This window comes from Suricata suricatta, chromosome 6, assembly GCF_006229205.1.
Source record: "Suricata suricatta isolate VVHF042 chromosome 6, meerkat_22Aug2017_6uvM2_HiC, whole genome shotgun sequence".
Taxonomy (NCBI): domain Eukaryota; kingdom Metazoa; phylum Chordata; class Mammalia; order Carnivora; family Herpestidae; genus Suricata; species Suricata suricatta.
In genome coordinates this window covers 119082478-119106854 of record NC_043705.1, presented here as the reverse complement: position 1 = coordinate 119106854, position 24377 = coordinate 119082478, and the positions used below count along the sequence as shown (strand labels likewise).

General features: G+C 47.0%; 1 protein-coding gene across 2 annotated transcripts; it reads right to left on the bottom strand.

The window, feature by feature from the left end:
* Nucleotides 1–1434: 1434 nt before the first annotated feature.
* GDNF (glial cell derived neurotrophic factor) lies at nucleotides 1435–24086 on the bottom strand. 2 transcript variants are annotated; one of them, XM_029941506.1, is made up of 3 exons: nucleotides 24063–24086; nucleotides 23097–23274; nucleotides 1435–4559 (listed from the first exon to the last, which is right to left on the bottom strand). In XM_029941506.1, the coding sequence occupies exons 1-3, from the start codon at nucleotides 24084–24086 to the stop codon at nucleotides 4075–4077; spliced, it is 687 nt and encodes a 228-aa protein (XP_029797366.1). In that variant the 3' UTR covers nucleotides 1435–4074. The 2 variants fall into 2 exon arrangements, with proteins under 2 accessions (XP_029797366.1, XP_029797367.1); XM_029941507.1 differs by having other exon boundaries at nucleotides 23175–23274.
* Between the last annotated feature and the right edge of the window lie 291 nt (nucleotides 24087–24377).

Sequence of the window (24377 nt, the reverse complement as noted above, 5' to 3'; positions counted from 1 at the left end):
CCTCCCTGCTCATCCTGGGGCTTACGGGAGTAGGCAGCACAGCCCAGAGTAGTTTTAAGGGCCGTCAGCAGGTGCTATGACTAAGAAAACAAGGGAGCAGTCAGTGCCATGGCCACACCCACCTGGGAAGTTCCACACACCACGCCCCTCCTGGACTGTCACAGTGCTGTTGGTCTAATAAAGGCTCTGATAAGTTCTACACTTCTCTTTTTAACTTAAAAAAAAAAAAACCTGTTTGATGTTATTTATCTCAATGTTTTCCAAACTTATTTGATCAGAGAACTGCCCCATCCTCCTTTTGTTTTTGAAGAGTATCTCCCCCAATTAGCCATCCCAGGAGAACACTTTGGGGAAATGACTCTAAAAAGGGAGCAGAAGCAAGGGAGAGTTTACAATCTTTGGATTCCCTTTGCAAGTCACTAACTTCGTACCAGAATTTGGCTCACAGAAAGCACAGCTGGCCTCAGCCCTGCCCTGGCAAAAGGACTCCACAACCACCAGAGCTCACAGTGGGGCCTGGAGACACCATGGCATCTCAGGGCAGTGGACCAGTGAGCGGCAGGAAGGGAAGGGCATTTCGGACAAAGCCTGGCACCGCTCTGAATGCTGTCTGTTGGAAAACCTAAGCTGGCAGACACTTAGAATGAGCTTTAAGAGTGTCTGTTTTGTTTGGGGTTTAGAACGGCACACAAGGCTACCTTTCAGTAGTCACAAGGCCACCGGTGATAGAACCCGGGTGTGCGTCATCTGAAGAGGAGGAAGCATGCTCTCATCCCTAACCCAGGGCCATGGCATTTCCTCTCTTTGGTGCATATTTCTTGCCACCAGAATACACGAAGCTAAAGGCCACCATTTGCCCCAGTTCCAGGGACTCTGCTGCCTTGCCGGACGGAACAGAGGTGGATGGTGTCACCCAAAGCTGTGCAACACGGTGGATCCGCCAAGACGTTCCTTATTTACAGGCACTGTTTCTTAAGTCCTGCCTCTGATTAAAGCAGGTCCATTTCTTTTTCTATTATAATAGCCCATTTGTCTTCTTTATAGCATTTATCATTGCCTGGATCACTACAGATTTTACTGTTTTGAATGTTGTCAGTTTCCACTAAAAGAAACTATCAACTGCACAAGGGCAAAGATATTTGGTTTTGGCCACTTTGGGATGGTGAGTGCCTCGAATAGCGCCTGGCAGAGTGGAGGCACAGCATTCAGTTTTGGGTAAATAAGCAAAGAACAGCTTGGCAAGGTTTTTCTCCCTTGGGTGCTGATTGGTTATAGAGAGCTGACGGGCAAGGCCACCGACCAACCAGTGGGCTGTGTGGCGGTGAAGGGGCCGCCTTCTAGCCCAGGGCCTGGCCGATAAAAAGTGCGTGGGAGGACCCTATGGCCTGGCTGTGGTCCACGGGGGCGGGGCGAGCAAGTACAGAAGGACAGGGAGCAATAGAAATGAGCTTTTATTTGTAAAAAGTTACAAAATGATATTGTACAAAAATAAAGTCTGTAGAGAACTTTGGTTGTATAACACAAACGACTAGGACAGGTCGGAGAAGCCGGAGCTTCTCAAGAAGTGCGCTCTCGACCGGATTAGATGGTAATCGCAAGGATATAGAAAAATCACACACTTTACCCTTTTGCGGATTTGGAGTGATTTGCTTCAGTTAAAACTCGCTTGTGGTGTGTAGGTGATGCTGGGAACGAGTTGTCAACATCCACAGTATCCTAGGGTGCCTGTGGCTGGGGAGTCTCTGTGGGACTTGAGGTCGCTGGGGGTGGGGTACAGATAACTGAGCCTGACGCCTGGGGACACGAGCCCCAAATCTACCAGATTCTCTGAATCAGACAGATGATCCTGGGGCTGCTCCAAATCATGCCTCATGAATGACCAGAGGGCCGGTGTTCTTCACAAGGTCTCGGCCCTGGCCCTAGGAGAGGGCGGGAGGGAGGTCCTTTCCTTTTATTTCCAAGTCATGCAAAGGGAGCAGGAAGGACAGAAAGGGACGGAATGAGGGCGAACTTGGGTTTTCGGGGGCTTGGGAGCAGGGCTATCTGGTAAATGCTGTCTCTCGGTTATTTTGTGAAATTAACATGATTATTGGAGGGAGGCCAGTAGGCCATTTGATCCCTCAATCTGTCATACTTTGGGGCTAATAGCCACTCAGGTAGTGATAGATGATTTCCTTGATAAAAATGCCTTTTGTGACACACACAACACATGCTGATCCAGGGCCCAGGGCATCGTGCAGGGTCAGCGGCAGGGCGAACACTCCTCCGGGACTCAGGCCAGATGCCGGTTCCATCCTAGGCCCCCTGCCCCCCAAAGGCTTCCAGCACACGGGGAGTGCATTTTGTGGACATGAGACTTGCAGTGCTTATGTGGCTGGGCCAGACACGAGTTCCTCGGCCTCCCTTCTGAGCCACCTTCTCCTGACAGGGACAGCAACTGTTGCCCCACAAGGCCACAGCCAAGGGGCTTTTAGGGCAACCAGGCCCATCCCATTTCTGGAAGGCTGGCTCGCACTGGGCATCGGGACGTTTCTCTAGAAGACGGTGGGTGGATGGAAGGATGGAGGAAGAGTGTCCACGAGTCAGGGCAGGACCCTGGTTACCTGACAGGAGTTTTATTTTACTTTTAGGTCAACACTGAATCCAAGACTACCTACAAAAAAGGACTTTAACCTTTCCTATGTGCAGTTATGCATGTCATGGATAGATACACGTGGAAGGGAGCGAGGGCCTACGAACCACAGAAAGGGGCGGATGTGGCACATCTGCACAGCGAGGGGGCAGTGAGGAAACCAAGCCGCCCGGCCGGTCTTGGCACACTGCCCCTGGGAAGGGGCCTGTCAGAAGCGCTCCTTCTGACACATTCCCTTTTTTTGAAAATAAAAACAGGGAAGATGCTGCAACTGGGGAGATGAACGAGGGTTTTTTTCTTAAAAAGGTAAAGTAAGTGATTTTTGCCTAGCAAAAAACTGTTTAATACTTTGAAAAGCATGGACCCTTGTTCCCAATTTAAAAATTTCCTTTGTCACCTTTCTTTGCATTTTGCGAGCACATAGACTTTGGCACCTTCGAAAAGAAACTTTAATAAATAAGGGGAAGAAAAGAGAAACTCATTAGTGAATGGTAATAAATAACAATAACTTAAATCTCAATAAATATCTTCTCTATATTTCTGTATCTGAAACAGATGCATTGCATCGAGTAGCTTCTCTGGTCACTGTGACCACGCATAAACGGAGCTGGGGTGTATGTAACATCTGTCTCTCTGTAAACCGGCCTCTCTCCCCGCCCCGGTGCAGCTGGGGGCTGTCCCCACTCCGCTCTCCTGCAAGAATGCTGCCGGAAACTGGCTTCCTGTTTCCAAGGACATAAAGGAAATAGCTTCAGGTTTGGTTTTAGTCAGGAGGACAGCCTTTTTGGTTCCTAGCCAACTTCCCACCCCACACACCAGGTCCGAACTCAATCACCGACTGTTCACAAAAACGCTGGCTGTAGTAAACCGCAGGCCTCAACTTCCTAATTCAAAGACAACGATCTCTTGTGTCTTCGCTGCTGTCGCTTCTCCTTCCTCCTTCCTAGGGTGTGTCTCCGCTGAGTGACAGAAAAATAAACCTTTCTTGCTTTCAGCAGTAAAATGTAATGACAAGGAATGACACCAGGATTACCATTTCCCCGGGTGTCTCCAGACGTGTGAAAATAAACCACAGGAGATACACTGGTTTGGTTTCAAGTGCATCCGCAACTGTGCCCATGACCGGTGATGGTGGGCTGTGTCAGATGAAAGGAAGCGCCCCGCCAGGGACACCAGCCCTGAGCTTCTGGTGGCGTCGGCAGCCGGCCGGAGAAGCCGGATGGCTGTTTTCTCTCCCGTCCAGTTCTCCGTGGCTGGATCTCCCTCTACCAGGCTCCCCCAATGGCTGCCTTCCTCCTCTTCTCCTCCTCCTCGCTCCTCCTCCTCCTCCTCTGTCTCCTTGGTCCTCATCTTTCGTTCTGGGCAAACATTTCCTGGGAACCTTGGTCCCTTTCTTTGCACTGTAGCAGGAATGCAATACACAATGGTCTCTGGAGCCCGAGTCAGATACATCCACACCTTTTAGCGGAATGCTTTTTTAGAATATGGTAAACCAGGTTGTCATCTAAAAACGACAGGTCGTCATCATAGGCGATGGGTCTGCAACATGCCTGCCCTACTTTGTCACTCACCAGCCTTCTGTTTCTGGATAAGTTTTTTAATATTTTGTCGTACATTGTCTCGGCTGCATCGCAGGAGCCGCTGCAGTACCTGAAAATCAGTTCCTCCTTGGTTTCGTAGCCCAAACCCAGGTCGGTGACATTTAAATGTATCGCAGTTAAGACACAACCCCGATTTCTGCCCCTCTGGCCGCGCCGACCTTTCCCTCTGGAATTCTCCGGATTGGCAGCCGCCGCCTGTCGATTCCGCTCTCTTCTTGGCGGCACGACCATTTGTTTCTCGGGTGACCTTTTCAGTCTTCTGATGGTGGCTTGAATAAAATCCATGACGTCGTCAAACTGATCAGGATAATCCTCCGGCATATTCGCTGTTCAACAAGGAAACAGAAAAGGTCACGTGAGATGACAGTCATCTTTCAGGCAGTCTGCTAAGTCTGCTACACCAACGTGACTCCGAAAGTCAGCCAGGATGGGACCCACAGCAAAGCCACCAGCCAGTCAGGCTATGTGACCACTGTCCTCCCCGGACAGGGGAGGCCAGAACGCACCCAAGGCTCCACGAAGGAAATGTATCCAATTACAAGGGGAGACCAGCATGGCAGGTGAGTCACTTCCTTGCAGAAAACAAATCCTTAGAAGCGCATCTTTCATTTAAATAATACCTGCCCTGTGGAACAAGTCTGTGTCAGGGTGCTGTGAGTAGGCCGATCCTCGAAGGCCATTTTTGGTGGCTGCTAATGAAGCTAGAGTAGTGGCTCTCGGATCTGGGTGTGGATGAGAAGGTGCAGGGAACCTCACTGAAATGCAGATTCCCGGCCCTACCCTTGGTGGCAGGTGTGGGAGTGGGCCAACGAATTCTGATGTAGGTGACCCATAGACCGTACTTGGAGAAGTCCTGTCTTAGATTGGAAGGATCCTCCCACACTGCTCGCTGCATCTGCAATACGGGGTGCTCTTCCCCAGAACCCGTTCCTGACTCACACTTCTGCACAGCTGAGTGGGACTGAACCATTTTGATAGAACAAATAAAAAGCTCATGGATTCAACTATATGTTAAAGCTTCCTTAAAAAACTTCCTGAGAAACATGCTACTTTTCACTGGCAAAGAGTACCATTTCCTTGGACCAGTATGACTGAAAAAAAAAACCAAAAACAGTAGGAGAGACTGGGTGGCTCAGTCAGTTAAGTATCTGACTTCTGCTCAGGTCATGATCTCATGGTTCGTGAGTTCGAGCCCTGCGTTGGGCTCTCTGCTGACAGATCAGAGCCTGAAGCCTGCGTCAGATTCCATGTCTCCCTCTCTCTGGACCTCCCCTGCTTGCACTCTGTCTTTCTCAAGAATAAACATAAAAAACTTAAAAAAATATAGTAATACTGTAAGAAGACACTTAAACATATCATCAATCAATGGGATGAGATGCTGTTTGTGGAGAGAGGTGACCTGACCCCAGGGTGGGGCCCAGCCTCTGCTGCCCTGCAACTCCCAAGGCCTTTGGATGCACACAGGACAAGAGATTTGCTCTTTAGGGACATCACATGGAGGAACGGGAGGCAATACTTCTCAGATGTCTGAGACCTTTGGGTAAGAGCATGAATTCCCAATCCCTTGGAGTTTCCTGCTGTTGCAGGATTTGCTTTGGCTGAGCAGGTTAGAGAAGAGAAGCTATTGGAACAATTAAATACATTTCTAAAAGAGGAAAGCCATTCAAACCCCTGGTGATAAAAGGTCCTAGACCTTTTATGCTCCCTCCATACCAATTCTAGGTCATTGAACCTGTTTAGGATTATACGTGGCTTAGAAAAATACACCTCAAAATAGTTGTTCACAAGAGGGAACGTGTTTTGCCAAAACCATGGTAAAGCAGACAAGGGTTACATTGTGCCTAACTCATGACACGCTGCTTTTTCATGGACTGATTGTTAAAACAAGTATCAGGTATCCTATTGTGTAAACAAAGTCCAGCAAAGGCAACTTAGCCAGGTCTATCTGTTAATCATCTGGTCATCTGAGAGATCTATATTGATTGAATTGACCTATCTAGGTTTTACATATTACTACTATGTATATATATTATATGTATGTATATATATTATATATGTGTATAATATACGTACACAGTAGTAATGAAGAGAATGGAGATGATGTGGAATCCCCAGAACACCTCATTGTCTGATATCTAAAATTTGGCTTTGGATGTTTTTGCTACACAGAAGTCACGAAGCTGCCTCCACCCTGGCCTGAGCCCCAGTGTCTCCGCCTAGAGGCCCACCGTGGCCTCTGAGGTCCTTCACGCCAGCCTTAGCCTTCAGTCTATTTTCCATCCAGCAGCCAGTGATAGCGCTAGAACTGTTAACGCAGGTCGTGTCCTTCTCTGTTCCAAACCCTCCAACGACTCCCCATTTCTCCTGGAGGAACAGCCAAGTCCACACTGGCCCAAGGCCCTGTCTGACCTGGCCACCCCTTCTCCTTCAGCCTTTGTTACGTCTGGCCTTATCTTCTACTTCTCTTTCCTTTCTGCCACTCCTACAGCTTTCCTGGCCTCCATGCCACTCCTCACACACAGGGTTTCTCAATTTTAGCCCTACGGACATTTTGGGCAGGATCATTCTTTGCTCTGGGAGGCTGTCCTCCCGTGTTGTAGGCTATTGAGCGTATTTCCGGCCTCTACCCCGGAGGCGCCAGGAGCATCCCCCCACCCTTCTCTAGACATTGCCTAATGTCCATGGGTAGAACCACACATCAGACACAAGGAGGAGCTCAGGGCCTTTGTGCTGGCTCTTCCCTCTGCATATAACACTGTTCCCGCACAGCGCCCGCTGGCTGAGTCCCACATCCCCTTCAAATCCTGCTCAAGTGTCACCACCACCAAGTCCTACCTGACCTCCCTGTTTAAAATGCAATCTGTCCCCAAGCTTGAGTTCAGACCCTCCTGCCTTGCTTCCGTCTGCCACCCCCGCCCTCCACTTTACATACTATCTCCCAACACACTGTAAGACTTACTTCTTATGTTTTTTAAAATGTATTGTCTGTCTCTTCTGACAGAAAGTCAAGTCCAGAAGGCAGAGGCCTTTGCTTGGCTTGCTCATCAATGAATCCCAAGTGCTTAAAATAGGATCTGACCCCTGGAGGCCCTCTATACTTTTGGAATGAAGTGGAGCACTTTAAAAGCATAGAAGAAGGAGTCCTTGAGTTTTCAAGGGGACACTTGGACTTCAGCTGAGAATGACACTATTATGAAATAAAAGGCTCCGAAGGACACAGCCATCATCACACAGGAAGCCGCGATGGTGACCCAGTGGAACCATCAGTTTCCACCAGAGAGGTGAATCCCCGCCTGCAAGCCGACTTCCCTTTCCAGCCTCCTGAAGCCCGCAAGTGCTGTCTCCCAGTGTCCACCCCGTCCCAGCCCGGCTCGAGCTCCGTGGGAGGGACACCTTCCCAGGAGGTCTGGTGTGGCAGGGTCTGCTCTGAGTTTGTCATTTCCCCTTTCTAACTGTACGTCCTTAGGAGGTTTTCTCTTCTTAAAACACAAAAACCTTGAAATTACTCTGGTTTAAAGAAATGAGTTACTTATTTTGAGAAAGGAGCTGCTTATGCTATTTGTGATTTTTTTCAATAACAAGCTATGAAGAGGAAATTAGGTTTAATTGTGCTCAGTTTCAAAAAACCATGCTTGTACAGGAATCTGGACTTCTAAAATTGATAGATTAGGGGTGATTAATCAAAGTATAAAAAAGTCTTCATGTTCCCCGAAAGACTCTTTGTTTTACAAAAGGACTCGCATGAGGGTCCCCCTTCCCAACCCCCTCCTCCATTCAAGAATTCCTGAATGGCTCAGTAACTTAAGAACCCAGGGACACAGAAAGTTAAAATTGCTTAGGAATCAACTGAAGCTTAATCAGAAATGAGGATGAAACATTACTAAAATTCTAACCTAAACTCACGGGAAAACATTTGAGTTGCAAAAGTTCAACTAACACTAGTTTAGAGACTTATTAATTTATGTAACAATAAATTACATAATTTTATATCACTAGAGTTATAATAACAACTTGAATCAGTATATATAATGTTCTTATTTATTCCCTGATACTTTCAAAGTTCCTCAAAAACCTTTTCCTTCCTTTTTATGATATTTTGACCGCATGGCCTTGTCCTCGGGTTCTGCTGCCAGATAAAATGCAGAACACCCTAGTTAAATTTGAATTTCAGATAAATAGCAGATAAATTTTTAGTATAAGCAGTCCTAAATAATGCTTGTGACATACTTATACTTTGTGATGAGAACATTAAGTCCCTTGATTTGCAATTCCACCTGGCTTTTTCGGGGCGATGAGCGTAGCACTGTGAATGTACCGATCGCCCACTGTTTGGGACAAGGTGGCAAACAGGTCCTTGATCCTGACTTAAAAGGCTTCCAGGAACATGGGAGGTAGTTGGTAAAGGTTCACTGTTACACCAAAGGGTATACAGCTAGTAAGAATTTCTCATTTGATGGAAAAATCTCCCTCATACCTTCAATATTTATTGAAGCCCCAGGTTCAGGCCTGAGGTGATTCTTATGGAGTCAAAGGGTTTCCCCCCTTCTCTTTTTCCTTTCTTTTCCTTCTTGAAAAATAGAGCAAAAAAATAAATATTTATTTTGAAAGTCTTACATGGATATGTATTTTAGAAACCAGAAACGGGTAACATTATATTTTCCAAACCACAGAGCAAATAGGCCTGTCTCTTTCAACTAAATTACTAATTCCAGGCCTGCTGATGCTGACTGAGTTCACTTATAGAGAGGCACCTTCATTTATCAACCCATTTTGGGGGTGTGGGGAGCCTCACTGCGCCTGTCCTCAGAGATTCTGCAGAGCCTTGAACGCGGCCCGGCAGACCTGCAGCTGCCTCTATCTTCCAAGAATTCATGGAGCTGAGGGGAAGGAAAGGGGCTGGGTTTGGATTAGGTCCCTAGATTGAAACTTAATGGCATATCACTTCCTCCTTCAGCCTATAAAGGTTTTGGCAGAATGTCCACTATACAAATAGCCCTCATTAGTATTAACTTTGATAGTAAAGCACTTGCAAACCACAAAAGAGGAGTGTCATTTTTTTTTTAAAAACCAGGTCAAACACTTGCTCACTTCCCAGACGTACTTGGAGGATGTATCTGGGAAAAACACGTCCATCTAAAAGCCAACGTCTTTGAAAAATCAGGATGTTCAAATGCATTTAAGCAATCCTTCAGTATGCAACATACTGTGATAGTATTCTCTTTAAAATACTTTAACTTTGATGTGTCCTTTGTATGTTGTATTTAAACAAGTGAGACCCTGTTCTGGGGCATAATTCTGGGAATAAACCATTCACAGAGAGACTTTCCTCCCTCAATTATGGGGAGAATACAGTGAAGCCACCTCAGGAACACAGGACAGGGATATTGTCTGTTTTGTAAAGATGATTGAGGTTTTATAGAAACAATGGTAAGGCCTCCGGGTACTCCTTGTGAGAGCCTAACTGAAAAGTACATAATTCAAAATATTACCTTAGTTGTGTAGGCATTGAATGGACAAAGCAATCTCCTAAATGTCAGATTTCTCTTAAAAAACACTACAGTTTATTAACTATACCTTAATCAAAGAAATCATTTTATATTCCTATCAGGTTGTCTCCCGCCGCCCCCTAGCCCCAGAGGTCTAAGCCAGCCTCCATTCAGCCTGTCCTGAACCCACAGGCCCCAAAAAGAGGCAGCACAAAGTTGTCTAGGAAGCAGTGAGGAGATAAGGCCTCACCCAGAGTAGGAGTGGGCTCTGAGGTCTCTGAGGCTCTGAGGGTTCCAGAATAAAGGGGGCTGAATCCTAGAAACCACAGAACCTCCTCTTAGAAGAGCGGTCTTCCAGGCCAAGTAAGGCTCAGGGATGCAGAGGCCCCAGAGAGAAGGCCCAACTGTGTCTTGCTCTGGGGAGGACCAGCTTCTGTACATAGCTGTAAAGCATCCGGCGTCCATGGGCTAGAAGGGCGAGGGTTAATACACTGAGGTCCACGGGGTGAGTGGCTGCTTCGGCCAAGGCCACACAATGGGGGGTGCATCTGAATCCAGAGCCTGAATGACTTTACTCCAGGTGGTGCCCTGTTCCGGTGTGAGGCCGTGCAAGGTCAAGTGCTGGACAGCCTGTCCTCACATGGAGAGCCTCCCCTGAAAGGCTGTCCACAGACAGGACAGGACACAAGGGGAGAAGCCCCGGGGGGTGGGAATATTTAATCTGATATTCTTTACCCGCCTGTACCCCTGCTAAGGTACAAACTGCTCTGCAGACCGAGTGTGTGTATGAAAAACAGAAGTTCCATCTATCCGCACACATATATACGTACCTATATGTGTGTATGCAAGTGCACGCACGTATGTTTATAGGGAAAAAATCAGCCTGGCTGATTAACTTCTCAAAAAAACTCCCAACTAATGTTTTTCTTTAGAATACATTATTCGTACTCTTCTTTAAAAGTTTTAAAATATTTATTCATTTTTGAGAGAGAAAGAGAGCATGCAAGTGGAGGAGGAGCAGAGAGAGAAAGAGAGAGGGAAGACAGAGGATTCAAGCAGGCTGTGCACTGTCAGGAGAGAGCCCCATGTGAGGCTTGAACTCACGAACTGTGAGATCATGACGGAAGCCAAAGTCGGACGCTTAACCAGCTAAGTCACCCAGGCATCCCTATTTTTACTTTTCAATAAGATACAAACATGATTTTCATCACTAATACTGAAATAGCATAAGAACTACATGGTGGAGGCTTACCTTTAAAATTCCTCACATTACAAAATTTCATCATTCTGCATTTACAATAACAACTTCCTTGATGCACTTAAAAATCTTACCAATATAAAGGTGAGATAGAACCTACTTTCGCACAACGTTAACTTTAAGGCTAACAACATCCCTGCAAGACTAAAGCAGGGATTGCATATTATCTGACTTTACAGGTCAGGAAACTGAAGCTCAGAGCAGATGACCAAAAAAACAAAAACGAAAACAGAAACAGAAACAAAAAAAGCCCACATGCCTCATAAATGTGGACTTGGTTTAGTTTTAAAGTTCAAACCTGTTCTAGGGTCCCAGACCACCTACTTGTTTTTAAGTAACAATTCTACCACCATGCGGCTTTTCAAGTCCTGAGGCATGTGGCAGTTTGCTCTGGAGCAAGTGCAGGATATGCTGATTTCACCTGTGCACATGTACCAAATTCAGAACAGGAAGTGAGAAATAGACTTTGGTTGGAAAATCCAGTAGGAACTGAGTTACATGAAGGAGATTCTAAAGTTAGGCGGCCCTGGGCCACAGAACACAGTAAACTGTCTCTGTAAAGGGAAAAGCCATGCCTTTCAGGGACATCTCCCAAGCCCTGGTTCTTGCATATCACTCTAAGGCAGATCTGGCAATTTCCCAGTTAAAACCGGAAAACCAGCAGCCAAGGGCGGGGGCATGGCAGATTCAGACAGAGAGGCCCCATTTCCGGAAGCTTCTCAAACTCACTCTGGCACCAAATGAGGAGGCTCTCACTTCAGAGGTAGAGAGAACAGAGCCTGGAATTCCAGTCTGGGGTCAGTCCCTGACCAGCCTCGTGACCTTGGACTAGTCCTTTAGCCTCCTGAGGTTAATGAGACCTCTGTCCACCCTCTCCCGGGCTGGACAGGGAGGCAGGCCGTCTGGGCCTAGGTGGGGAACTCGTTTTCAGTCAGCTCTGTCAGGGAGAGGCCCACCTCTGGCTGATGCCTCTGGACCACTCTGCTCAGGGCCCCACGAACCCCCGCGGGAGGTACTTTACAAGACCAGCGCTCCAACCCCTGAGGTGTGGGGCCTCTTCCTTCCCCGGGAGGTATTTTAGGTTCTGGTGTTCTCAGCCTTTTCAGCTGACCTCTTGCCTAAAGAGGCAAACGGCCTCCTCTCGTGGGAGGCATCCTTACACCTCAGTCTTCGTCTCTAAAGGTAGGGACGAAGCCGATGACTTCTGAGAGGGCACGGTGCACCAACATGCCAGCACCCTCTGTCTCCGTCAAACAGTAAACTGACAGTCAAACAGTAAACTTGCCATTTTCTTAAAATCTCATCTTTATCCATTACTGTTTTCACTGCTTCAAGCACATTTGGGTCCTACCCGGCTGATGATTCCAAGGCTAGAATCACCCACAGCCACTGCTACCAAATGGATCATGGAGTCAGCTTGTCTTGGAAGCTGTTCACTGTTCTTATTTGCCCTGCAGGGACCTCTGAAATGTGTGGTGTTAGTCCACGAGAATGTTCCAGTTCTCTGAAAAGCCCTACAGAGTTTTGTCATCTACTATTTATAAGTGTTACTTTTAGTCACTTATTCGAATTAATTAAAAATAAAAAGTCCTAGAGGTTACTAAGCACCAGCATGCGGATGCAGCTCACAGTGTGGAACGGCCATCCTTGCCTCCCTGTGCGGGGCAAGTATCCACCGGGCGTGAGATGGGCCGTCCTCGTCACTGGTCACCCTCGGGTTACCTTCAAGAGGGGCTGGGGCAGCTCTTTCCCTGAGAATAACCAGCAGTTGAGGCAATTCACGAAGTCGCTGTGACCACTGCTAGAGCTACCAGTGCATTCTCTCGGTGACCCGTGGCTTGTTGACAAGAGGGCATGACGTGGGTTTACTTGAAAAATATTTGTGTTATAAAAACAGTGTTTTGTTGTTTCAAAAAAGCATTTCTGGATCCTCTCAAGGTAGAAGAAAAAGACCAACTAGAATGCCAACCATTTCAGAAGCTAGGAAAAGGAGCCTTGGGTACACTTTTAAAAGCCGGTTTGCTCATCAAAATGCCATTTTATTTACTATCTCCACCTACTTTGACCAGCATTGCACACAAGTATTAGTTATACTCTCCTGAATTTTTATCTTACAGCTTAACTAAGAAACTTGTCATGAGTGTAATGGAAATTATTCCATGAATACCAATAGCCAAAAAGCCTCACTCCGGAGGAGACAGTGTATTTATTTTGCTATTCAGATTCTGATTGCCCCTGCTCTGATTTCCACCTATGTGGTCCATGCTTTTATTATAGTTATGTTAATAATTTTACAGTAATACAGCATAGCTCCCCTGGGGGGAAAATGTCCATTCTCCTGCTTTTAAGTCACAAACACACCCCATAGGGTGTCCATTTGTTAACTAATCCACGAACACCTGGTGTGAGCTAAAAGCACTGCGCAGTCGGCAGTAAATGCCCCATGCTAACAAGCACACACCGTGAGCTTGGGCAGTGCCTTTATAAAAAATTTATGGGAAGGGTGAGAAAGTGACCCAATAAAATTAAGTGCACAAAAAGCCAATGAAAAAATAATCCCTTATGGTGTTAAATAGAGGAAGGGTGGTTTTTGAGGGGAAACTCGAAAGGAACCTGGAAGCCAAGGAACCTTGGCTTCTTCCGTCCCACAAAGCCATGCCTGAAGCCAGATGCGGCAGAAAGTTCCGGGGTTCTGTGTCCTACTACCCTCAGCCATTCCCAGGGGCCGACTGAGCAGTGGGTAAGAGGGTCTGCGGGACTTGGGCAAGAAGAGGAGGGACAAAGAGACAATGTAAGGATAATAAAGGGGGTAAAAGAAAAGTGTTCTCAATCATTTGTGCCAGTTCGATAGATTCCTGTAGCCATATGTGAGGAGAGACTTTCTACCCCCGAGGTGAATGAATTTACTGGCATCTCAAAGACTCTTCATAAAATTGGCTACACATATCACTCAACAACAATTGCATTTACAAAATCCCAACACCTGACTTTTCCTGACCTGGCCAGAGGGGTTATGTAGGAGTGTCTTAGGCTGGTGACACTCCTACATAAGTGCGTGAATGACCTAGGGGCGTATGATCACAAGAGTGAGTGCCGGACTCAGGCTGCCCTTGGTCCAGAGTCTGGCTGAGTTGCTTAACCCTGTGGAGTTGATTTCCCCTTAATATGGGGATAGTCGCACCTTTCGCCCCATGGAACAGACTTTTCTGCTCAGTGCCTGGAAGCATTTAACGAAGGGGGTCTAAAGTCTGGATGGTTGCCTGTGATAATTCTTCAGCGACACCTGCACAGGGGGCAGCAGTACGAAGATCAGCTCTGCCAGTCTGCACGAGGCCAGGTTAGCCCAAGGGGAATGCAGACACTGTCCCTGGTTATCTAGTCTAGCGTGCTCCACAGGGGAGAGGGCCTGGCCTGGCAGAGCGCTCTGAGGTCTGGGTGCAGAAGGAGCAGGCCCTGCTTGTGCTGCCGCTTCTGTGCTCCCCAGAAATGCCCGAAAATTAACCACGCAAACACCCACTGAGTCCACAGCCCATGAATGATATTTCTGTGTCCACTGTGGGTATGGGTCTGTCTTCAACTAAGGCATGTGTCCCATTGAGGGCACACAAAAACTTCCTATGGTGCCTACGGACAGTTGAAGAGAATCGGTTTCTGCATGTGCTGCATCCTGAAATTGTCCCACAAATGTGGGTTCTCTTTTCCCACGTCCCCGCCCACAATCAGCCTTCCAGCTCAGTGAGAGCAGGGCACTTCCGGCCCAGCTCACGCAGCTCACGGGGCGGCCCCGTCCAGGGGATGAAGGCTGCAGGTGCCCTGTAAGAACAGGTTAGGCATGCGTGGCTCCTTGGGGCGCACTGGTGTCCGTAGCTCCCTACATGAGGACACATCGTCACAAACTTAGTATTCCCGGGACGTTCACCCGCATCTCATAACATGGAAATAATCACGTAAATCCAAATTGCACGACAGCGGGCAAGGCATCGGGTCTTTTCAAAACTGTCAATGTCACGAAAAAAGAAAAAGCCTTGGGAACTATTCTAACAGAGAATAAAGAAATATGATAATCAAATGCAATCTGTGATCCTTGATTAAGAAAAACAAACTATAAAGGGCATTACTGTTATGGCTGGGGAAATCTGAATATGGATTATCTATTGGAGAGCAGTATTCTTAAACTTCCTGAGACTGATCACTGAACTGTGGTTATATAAGGTAATGTCCTCGTGCTTAGAAGGTACATGCTGAACTATTTGAGGTTACGTTTGAAACCAGTTCTCAAGGTGAAAAGAAATCAAGCAAAATGCTAAGAGGTCAGTCTTGGTGAAAGAAACATGGGTATAGTTCACCGCATTGTGAACTATGTACCATGAAGTCTCGTATGAATAAACCAAGATATTCTGAAGCGGGTGGCTCCATATTTCATTCTGGCCAGGCACTCACGGCAAGGCTCTGTGCTTTATCTGTCTGTCCATCCACCCATCTGTCTACTTATCACCTAATTAGGATCCAGAAGTGTGATGGCTGTCAGGGATATATATTAACATGTGTCTTTAAACTGAAAATGAAGTCCTATCTTTTCTGACCAAAAAATCACTTAATCTGGGCTGATTGTTTGATGGTTTTCCATGCACCGAATAAACTAAATTTGCAGCTCTAAGATTTCACCAAACCCCTGGAAATTATATCTGGTACAATTATTAAGCCTCTGATTGAAAAATTATAGATATCACCTCAGAACTGTGCAATAGTTTTTCAACATTCTTTCTGCAGGTTTACAAACAAAAAAGTTTGAAGACTTTTAAAACCAGGCCTTTCCAGGGGTACTGGGGTGGCTCAGTCAGTTCAACATCCAATTCTTGATTTCAGCTCAGGTCATGATCTCTCAGTTGGTGAGTTTGAGCCCCATGTCAGGCCCCATGTGGACAGGGTGGAGCCTGCCTGGGACTCTCTGCCTCTCTTTGTCTTTCTCTCTCTCAAGATAAATACATAAGCTTAAAAAAAATGGCTTTCCACCTCCATTACCTTATTAAAGTCGTGCCAAAGTGGGTTTTGTCTCTACTGAGCTAACTGGTCGACTCCCAGTAGTGACCCAGGCTCACTCGGCCTGTGCAGATCCACCCCTGTTCCTTCCATGGCGATCACTGTGGCATTGGCGCAGTCACCCGTGGTTTCTCGTGTGATTGTCCCCTTTCCCTGGGCAAAACGGGAGTGATTGGAGAATAAGTGCCTCCCAGGAGGCCTCCCAAATGCTGCCAGCCTACCAAACATTCAGGTAGACCGCACTTTGTCCCCAAATCTTCGAGAGCCTGATCTCACCGCAAAACAAACGTCGGTGATACAGAGGTACGTACAGAACTTCACGTATCCCTCCTTAAAAGCTTCTGGTCTGGGCTTCAAAGTAGCTGTTAATAATATGAGCCGAGGCAGGCTGCTACCCAAATGGAAATTAAAAAAAAAAAAAGGCTTAAGCATAATTTAATATTCCCTGCTTCTATTAACTGGCTCTTTTGATTTTCTTGAAAAATCTGTGTTTCAGGGTTAGTGAATGTATTTTTAGCAAGCCAGTGTTTGTGTTTTCTCAGTCTACTAATATGGGAACACAGTCTGTGTTAAGCCAAGAAATACTGGCTTTGAGACCAGAAGTCTGAGGTCTGAATTCTGCTTTCCCCACTTACTAGATTTGTGACCTTGAGCAGCTCTCTGGGTCTCATTTCTTATTCTGTAAAATGGGGGATGAAAGTATCCCCCCCTTTCCAGCAGAGCTCAAACTTACTCGATTTTAGCATTAGAAGATATAAAACTTACTCATTAAGACCAGAGTTGACCACGTGGATAGCTAAACGGCACTATGACACTAGCTTTATTATTCAGCTTTTAGTTGTAGTTATTCACTTACTTGAGGATTAGTAAACTCTGTCTAGGCCTAGAAACTTTTACAACCGACGGCACGATACTTCAAAATGAAAACTCTGCCCCTGCCACAGATCCCACTCCGGAGCGGCCTGTGGGCCTGAGGCACTTCTATGGCAAGAAGCTCTGCAGCAGAACCCTCCTTGCAGCGGCCCCCTGCTTGAGAGGCTCCAGTGGCCTCTGCCGCCATCAGAAACGGCAAACCCCCGGCGCGCCTGGGTGGCTCGGTTGGTTAAGCGTAGGATTCGTTGTTTAGGCTTAGGTCATGATCTCACGGTGAGTTTGAGGCCCACATCAGGCTCTCTGCTGTCAGTGTGAAGCCTGCTTGGGATTCTCTCTTTCTCTCCCTCTCTCTCTGCCTCTCCCCTGCTCGTAGTCTCTCCGCACCCCCCAAAAACATAAATAAATAAACTTAAAAAATAAAACCTTCTTGTCCAGGATTTTATAGCGTCTCATAATCTGGGTATCACCTACGGAGATATCCTACATTTCACACCACTTCCCGCCACCTGTTCTCAGCACTTGGCGACCGGTCTGGCCTCTGCCTTGTATTCACCACCTGCCCCCTCCCCACATCACGGTCATAAATTTGCCCATGCTTCTCCCAAGTCTGGAATGTGTCTTTTTTCCTTTCCCTTCCTTTCCTAATACCCATCTTTCAAGTACAAGCTCAGATCCTTGCTCTTCCCTGAATCCTTTCCTGCTATGATCTCTAAATCCCAGTGACCTCATTGCTAGGAATTCTGACCATGACCTCAGCTAATGTAAACCCCTTGGTAGACATATCTATCTGTCTGACTGATAATCCGCCCACCCACCCACCTGCCTATCCATTGTGTACGACTAGATCATAAGCTGTTTAAGTTCACAATTTTGTGTTTTTGATGCCACACAGCACCTACCACGTGAAAGATATTTAATACTTGCTCCTTGATTGAACTCAAGTGACTTATTAAATAAGTGTTTTAATTGAATGAAGGTACTATGGACCATTAAGTGCTAAATAAATAGAGATGAAAGGGATGTTAGGAAGGGAGAAGAAGCCCTTTTATTTGTTATATCAGTGGAAGTAGAATCTTTTGAGCATAAATCTTAGGCTGCTGATCAGCCGAAGGTCCTGAGATTGGCCAATATAAATGAAACCTGAAATTGGTTTCATTAAATGGCAACAGTTTGAAATCTCAAGACTGGGGCCAGAGTGAGATATCGGTCTTAGATCTAAAGTGAGGAATCCATGCTTCCTAAAAGGGTCTGACCTGTAATTTATTGATTTCAGGAGCCTCGTCCTAAGGGGTAGGCCCCCCTTCCAGCTTGGAAAGTTAATTTATGATAGTACTGCTCATTCATACAGCCAGTAAAGCAAGAAAAAGCAATACATAGATGCTGCTTATTTATTCCAAATTCTATATCCTATAACATTAGATTTGAAAGCTTAACGTTTAGCCAGCTTTTAGAAGCTTCCTTTGGTGGATAACAATGGGCTGAACGTTTGCTGAAGTTCACTGAAAATTTTTTTCTGGGTTGCTGAAACAAATTAAATTAAGCATTTTAAATATCCAACAGGGATCACTTAAAACAGAAATACTCAATACAGGTAGCCTCCAAACCACAGCACCCCCCACCCACAAGGGTCTGCCTGCCTTCTCCTCATTGGGGGAAGAGGGAGCCTGACCTGGCGTGGGGGCAGAATCCCAGGCAAGGCTAGCCTCACTAGTGCTGACCAAATGACAACTTTGGGCACCAAAGTAGCCTCCCTGTAAGGCCTGCATTTCTTTCACTGTCCATAGTATGTTGTGCTGCTTGAAATTCCACCATTTAGAGCAACATCTTGGCAGAGGCTGAAATGAAAGGGGGAGGTGGGAAAGAGGCGTTCACTGGGCTGTTGGAAGGGGGAAGATGGCACCTAACAGCTGCAATACTTACTTATGGGGCATGGATTTTACAGAACATTACCTCATTTAACCCTCAGAGCAACCTCCTGAGATGGTTTTAATACTGTCCCCATTTTCCAGATGAGGAACTGAGGTGGAAGAGAAAAGTAATAGCTGGCTATGTGCCCACTGAAGGAAGCTCAACTCTTGCCTGTTGAAACTCCCTGATTTCTTGCTCTATGCCCTCTTTCTGCAGATTATGGGACTGGCATCCAAGAAGAGGCTCTAGCCTAATAATATTGTGAATTCTATTTCAGTTATATTATGGTTTACACCTAGATTTGTGTGGGCCAGCCCAGTCACTGGATAGCTTGATTTATACGATTGTTTCTGTAGGAAATTGGGTTACTTGCTACCAAACTGGTAAAATATAATCCCATCATATTACCATAAATTGTTCATTACCTATAATTATAATTTAACAATGCTCACTCTTCTAGATGGCTTCTAGTTAACGCCATCCTAGCCCAAGGCAGTTTATGTTTAGTTTTGGTTTACAATCCTGCTTAAATGTATCACACTGTACATCTACTAGGATAATATGTGCCATGAAGGCAGAGACTTTTGTCTATTCTGTGCACCAGGGATTTCCCAGCACCTAGGACAGTGCCTGGCACATGGAGGCACACATTAACTATTTGTTGAATGAATAAATGCTTTTAGCTTGCAAATTTTATTTTTTATTTTTTCAATGTTTATTTTATTTTTGAGAGAGAGAGAGAGACAGACAGACAGACAGCATGAGCAGAGAGGGGCAGCGAGAGAGAGGGAGATACAGAATCTGAAACAGGCTCCAGGCTCTGAGCTGTCAGCGCCTGACATGGCGCTTGAACCCAGGAACGGTGAGCCGAAGTTGGACGCTCAAACCACAGAGTCACCCAGGTGCCCTTAGATTGCAGATTTTAAAATCACATGCACTTTCTGCCTTTGCTTGTGAAACACACTTAGAGCTGTCATATACAGCCGAGATCCGGCATCTGACGACGATAAAGGAACCTTTAATACATTCAGACAACCTTGTGTGACAGGGTTTTAGTCACTAGCTGAAGAAGACCTTCCTTCCTAGGTAGCAAAACTGAAAACTCTGCATCTCCGTGGTTTGGGGGAACTCTGGTCCCAGTGTCTGCAGACTGCCTTCCACCGCGGTGGAGCACTGGCCCTCTGGACACACTGCTTCACCCTGAGGACCACAAGGGGTTAACTTGCAGCTCAACAATGCTGACCTCTACTCATTTCACCTTTTGTTTCATCTTCTAGGTTCCTCAGGCCTGCTCTAACCACGCTCTGAAGAAGGTACTGGCAGAAAACAAATAAAAGAACACAGATAGCTAAAAGGCCAGGTCTTGGATGCCCCAAAGGGAAAACCGTAAGTCCTTGAGTTTAGACAAGTTCATAGTTGCTACAGGAGGCAGCCACAGCCCATTTACTTGATAGCCAACCTGTAGGCAAGCAAGTGAGCCAGTTATGCATTCTATTCAGTAGTTCATCCTGTGATGATGCTAGGAATAGGATTCTGGCCGTCTCATTTACATTGGGAGCAGCAGAACACATACAGCCTCAGGAGTGAGTGCGTGCAGTCTAGCCCCCTTTGCACAGAGTGGCTGTTAAGGTGGCACAAAGAGCCTTTGCTCAATCACTGAGTCACAAGCATTTGGAAAGAAGAGGGACTATTTTCGAATGAAACAAGTGACTTAATGTTTTCTGCATAAGCCTTAACCAGTGTACAGTGCAAGATATAAATGTCAGCACTGTGACAGGGGCATGCTGACACCGGCTGAGCTTTCAAAGTCTGCACACTGTCATTATTCTGCCTTCCCTGCACTGACAGCTTGCTACCGAAGTGAACATACCTGGAAAGAAGTCAACTTGGCTTACAATGCAGCGCAGTTTCTCTTTGGGAATGTTTCCGTTTCAAGTGTCCTCTAGGATCTATTGGGTCTTGCCTTAGATAAAACAGAATTGGGTGTGTTCTGCTGGTTCAAATGTAAATAGAGTAGTAGGAATCTTGTCCATTGATGACTTCGCAGCAGCTTTGGAAAAGGGAAGTAATGTCCTTTCTCTCACCAGTCCTCTGCACACCCCCACCCTGTGCTAATCAGTAGGATACATGCTACCTTGCTTGCTTTGTTGCTGGTTGTATCTGACACAGGGCACAGATTTTCTTAGCGTATTATCAAATCATAGTGATTCAACCCTGACCACACAATAGTTACCTCGGGGACATCTAAACCTCCAAATGCCCAAGCCACACCCCAAACCAATTAAATTGGAATCTCTCTGGGTGAGGCCCCGCAACCATATGCTGTCAAAGATCCCCAGGCAACTCCAGTGAGCAGCGGTCTCTTCCCAGGGGAGAGTTAGGGCAGAAGCAGGAAGGCTTAAGGGACAAAATCTCATAGCCACTGGTGTTTTGGAGTGGAAAGGCCTCCCCTTACTGCATGATTGTAAACTGTTCACTGAGGTCTAAAGTAAGTAAGGAACTTGTCCAAAGTCAGAATTAGTTGAAAGCAGAGCCAGAACCAAGAGCCAGCATTAAATCAGCGGAGGTAGACAGGATACTAATATGCTAATTAAATTTCCATGAATTAATCAGCTTCATAATCAGGCACAGTCATATTTCTCCTGAACATCCTGGCTGGGGAACTATTATCTAACACCGTGTTCCCCTTCCTCTGTCCTAGGCTGTTTCAGTGGATGAAAAGCCACTTACTCAGCTCTCATGGGTACTATTTTGAAGACAATGGCACTAAGGGGCATTTTAAATTTAAGTTTCTGTTGGAGAAACATTTCTATACAGTAAGGTAGAAATTCATAGTTGAAACCAAAGCCTTTAAAAATAGGGGCGCCTGAGTGGTTCAGTTGGTTAAGCATCCGACTCTTGGTTTCAGCTCAGGTCACGATCTCCCAGTTCGTGGGATTGAGCCCAGAGTTGGCTCTGGGACGACAAAGCAGAGCCTGCTTCGGATTCTCTCTTTCTCCCTTCCTCTCTCTGCCTCTTCCTCACTTGTGTGCTCTCTCTCTTTCAAAAATACGTTTTAGAAAAAAAAAGTTTACACAACTAACTGACAGAAACTTTTGGAACAGCTACTTTAATTTCAAGGGTTCAACCATGTTCTTTTCCTAACTCTAAGTCACTCCTGAAGTCTTACTCTGCTTTTAAAAATGTACTTTTTCCCCTCTCTTGGGACTTCTGGAAGAAGATGCTTTTATTGTTGTAATTAAGCATAAAATGAGCACATCACATTTCCTGCACTGTTTTTTGCTCAAGGCCACTAGGTTTGGGGGACTCAGCTTACAGCTGACTTGCCTAGGGGGCTGCTTCTGCTGTGCACAGGGCTTCAGTTTGTTTTAAGTGCAAAATAGCCAGAGGATGTTACCCTGCTACAGCTCACCATTGCTTTATTTTGGGGTTGAGTCAAATTTTCTCCTGCTACCTGTTACCTACACACTTTCCCAATAACTTCTAACTTGTAAGGTATGCACATATCTTGCTTTAAGCAACAGATAAACTTCTGAAGAGCAGAGGGTAAATTATATCAAATCATAGTTGACATGCCCTAATAGAGTGCTATCTAAAACATTTTTTGAGGGGGAAATCACAGTTATTTATGTATCTATCTATTTATATGGCCTTTTCCTAAGAGTTAATATAGTCACCTGAGGACTGAACTACAGCTTTTCCCTCCTAGTCCTAGCTAGCACTCCTTACTGTTCAGTCTTTCTAGAACCGGAACTTTTCTTAACAGATTTGACACTGCCCAGATGCTTGTTCTGGAAATCGAGGCCCTTCTGTGTTTTCTCTGACTCTGGCTTGGCTTTGGAAAACCTCAGCCTCTTCCCTTGCAAGGCAGTTTAGGATGGAAATGCAATTGTTTTTCAGAATTCAGCACAGCCAGGCACACCCAAACAGATAAAGGGCTTCGGAAAAAAGAAGAAAAGGGAGTGTGTATACATGATGAGGACGCCGAGAAAAGGGGATGGCTGTGTTGTTTTCCTGCGGTGGCGGTAGCGGTGGCCAAAATCTGTGTTCATCGCAACGCTAAACGCACCACTTGAACATTTGATACCCCTGTGCTGGACGAACCGGCACGTGTCCTGTAAGGACTAGGCGTCGGGGCCTTCGGGCAGCAACCGGCAACCACACCCTGGGAGGGGGCTTCCGCGCGGGCGTGGGAGGCCTTTCAGCAGTCCCCGCCAGCTCGGGGTGCGTGCGGGCGGCGGGTAAGGGTGCGGAGGGGAGCGCCGGCGGCCCCCCCGCGGGGAGGGAACGGTTCTTACAGTCACTGCTCAGCGCGAAGGGCGCGCGGCGGCGGCCGAGGGAGCGGTCTTCGGCGGGCACCTCGGGAGGCCTCTTACCGGCGGGCAGCGGGAAGGCGGACGCGGTGTGGAGCAGCACCAGGCAGACAGCCACGACATCCCATAACTTCATCTTAGAGTCCCGTCCGGCGGCGGCACCTGCGCGGGCGGGGAAGAGGACCGGCGAGTGCGCGTTAGGCCGGGACGTCCTGGACGCCGCATCCCCGCGGGGGCTGCGCCCCCCTCCAAACTCGTCACCGCCCTCCTCCCGGACGGCTGCAGCCCAGCGGTTCCCTGGGCATCCCGCGCCTTCCTTCCAAGTCTCGTCTGCGTCCCAGGCGCGGCTGACTCTCAGCCTCCAATCTACAACAGCCCCTCTTCGGCTACTGGATCCCCGGGGTCAGATTTTCCAGCGGGGACCCTGCCCCTCCTCGTACCAACACGACGGCAGCACGGTTCCTGGCTAACGCGACGAAACCAGTCCTGGCGTCCCCACCTTCCCCATTCATTTCCTGGCACGACGAGGCAACGGCCACCCTGCATCCTCAGCCCCAGTTGGAGACCTCCCCACCTTCTGGCCAGCTCCCTTAGGTCCAGGGAACCAGCTTACGACCCAAGAAAGCGGCCAGCTTTTCATTTTAGGAATAAAATCAAGGTCGCTCTGCCCGGGTCCTGATCCTGCTCTCAGCTGGCAAGGGCAGGCTTGGTGAAACCACTCACTCCACCCCAGCGATTCATTCCTGCCACTCATTTATAGAAGTATTTTGTTGCTGAACAAGAAGTTAGTAGGGACTTGGGGACTTTTGGCCTGAACGGGAATACCTGCGTTATTACTTCCCAAGCATCAACTCGGTAAATTATTACTTCCATCTTTTAAGGTTATGAACATTAAATAACGTGTGAAAGACCTAGAGGAGCATAAAGTAAGAACTCAATAAATGCTCCAGCATTGCTGTTAGGTAGGGGTTGCATTTGTCTTGAGAACTATAATCCGTCCTGATATACTCTAGCACTATTTTATTTTTGCAGTTTTGCGAGATTCTGGCCCCAAATCTCTTCACTTCCCAGAGGAGTCTCGAGCTCTCGGTGCCTGTCACTGTCACTCCACGATGATTGCACCCCGCCTATGACGCTGCGGAGGTGCACGGGCACCCTAAGGCCTAGATCACGAAAGGGTGCGTGCGGAGTTGTGGCTCGGTTCTTCTCAGGGACGGGGTTCCGTTGGGCTTCACAGTCCTCAACAACCCTAGAAGGGCGGACTAC

What these genes read in the sequence shown, in the direction of transcription:
- GDNF (XM_029941506.1), bottom strand. Translation starts at nt 24,086, where the DNA reads ATGCAACCCCTACCTAACAGCAAT. An exon ending in AACCCCTACCTAACAGCAAT is followed by an intron (nt 23,275 to 24,062) that starts GCTGGAGCATTT and finishes CCCGCCCGCGCA; the next exon opens with GGTGCCGCCGCCGGACGGGA. An exon ending in CTTCGCGCTGAGCAGTGACT is followed by an intron (nt 4,560 to 23,096) that starts GTAAGAACCGTT and finishes CTTGTTGAACAG; the next exon opens with CGAATATGCCGGAGGATTAT.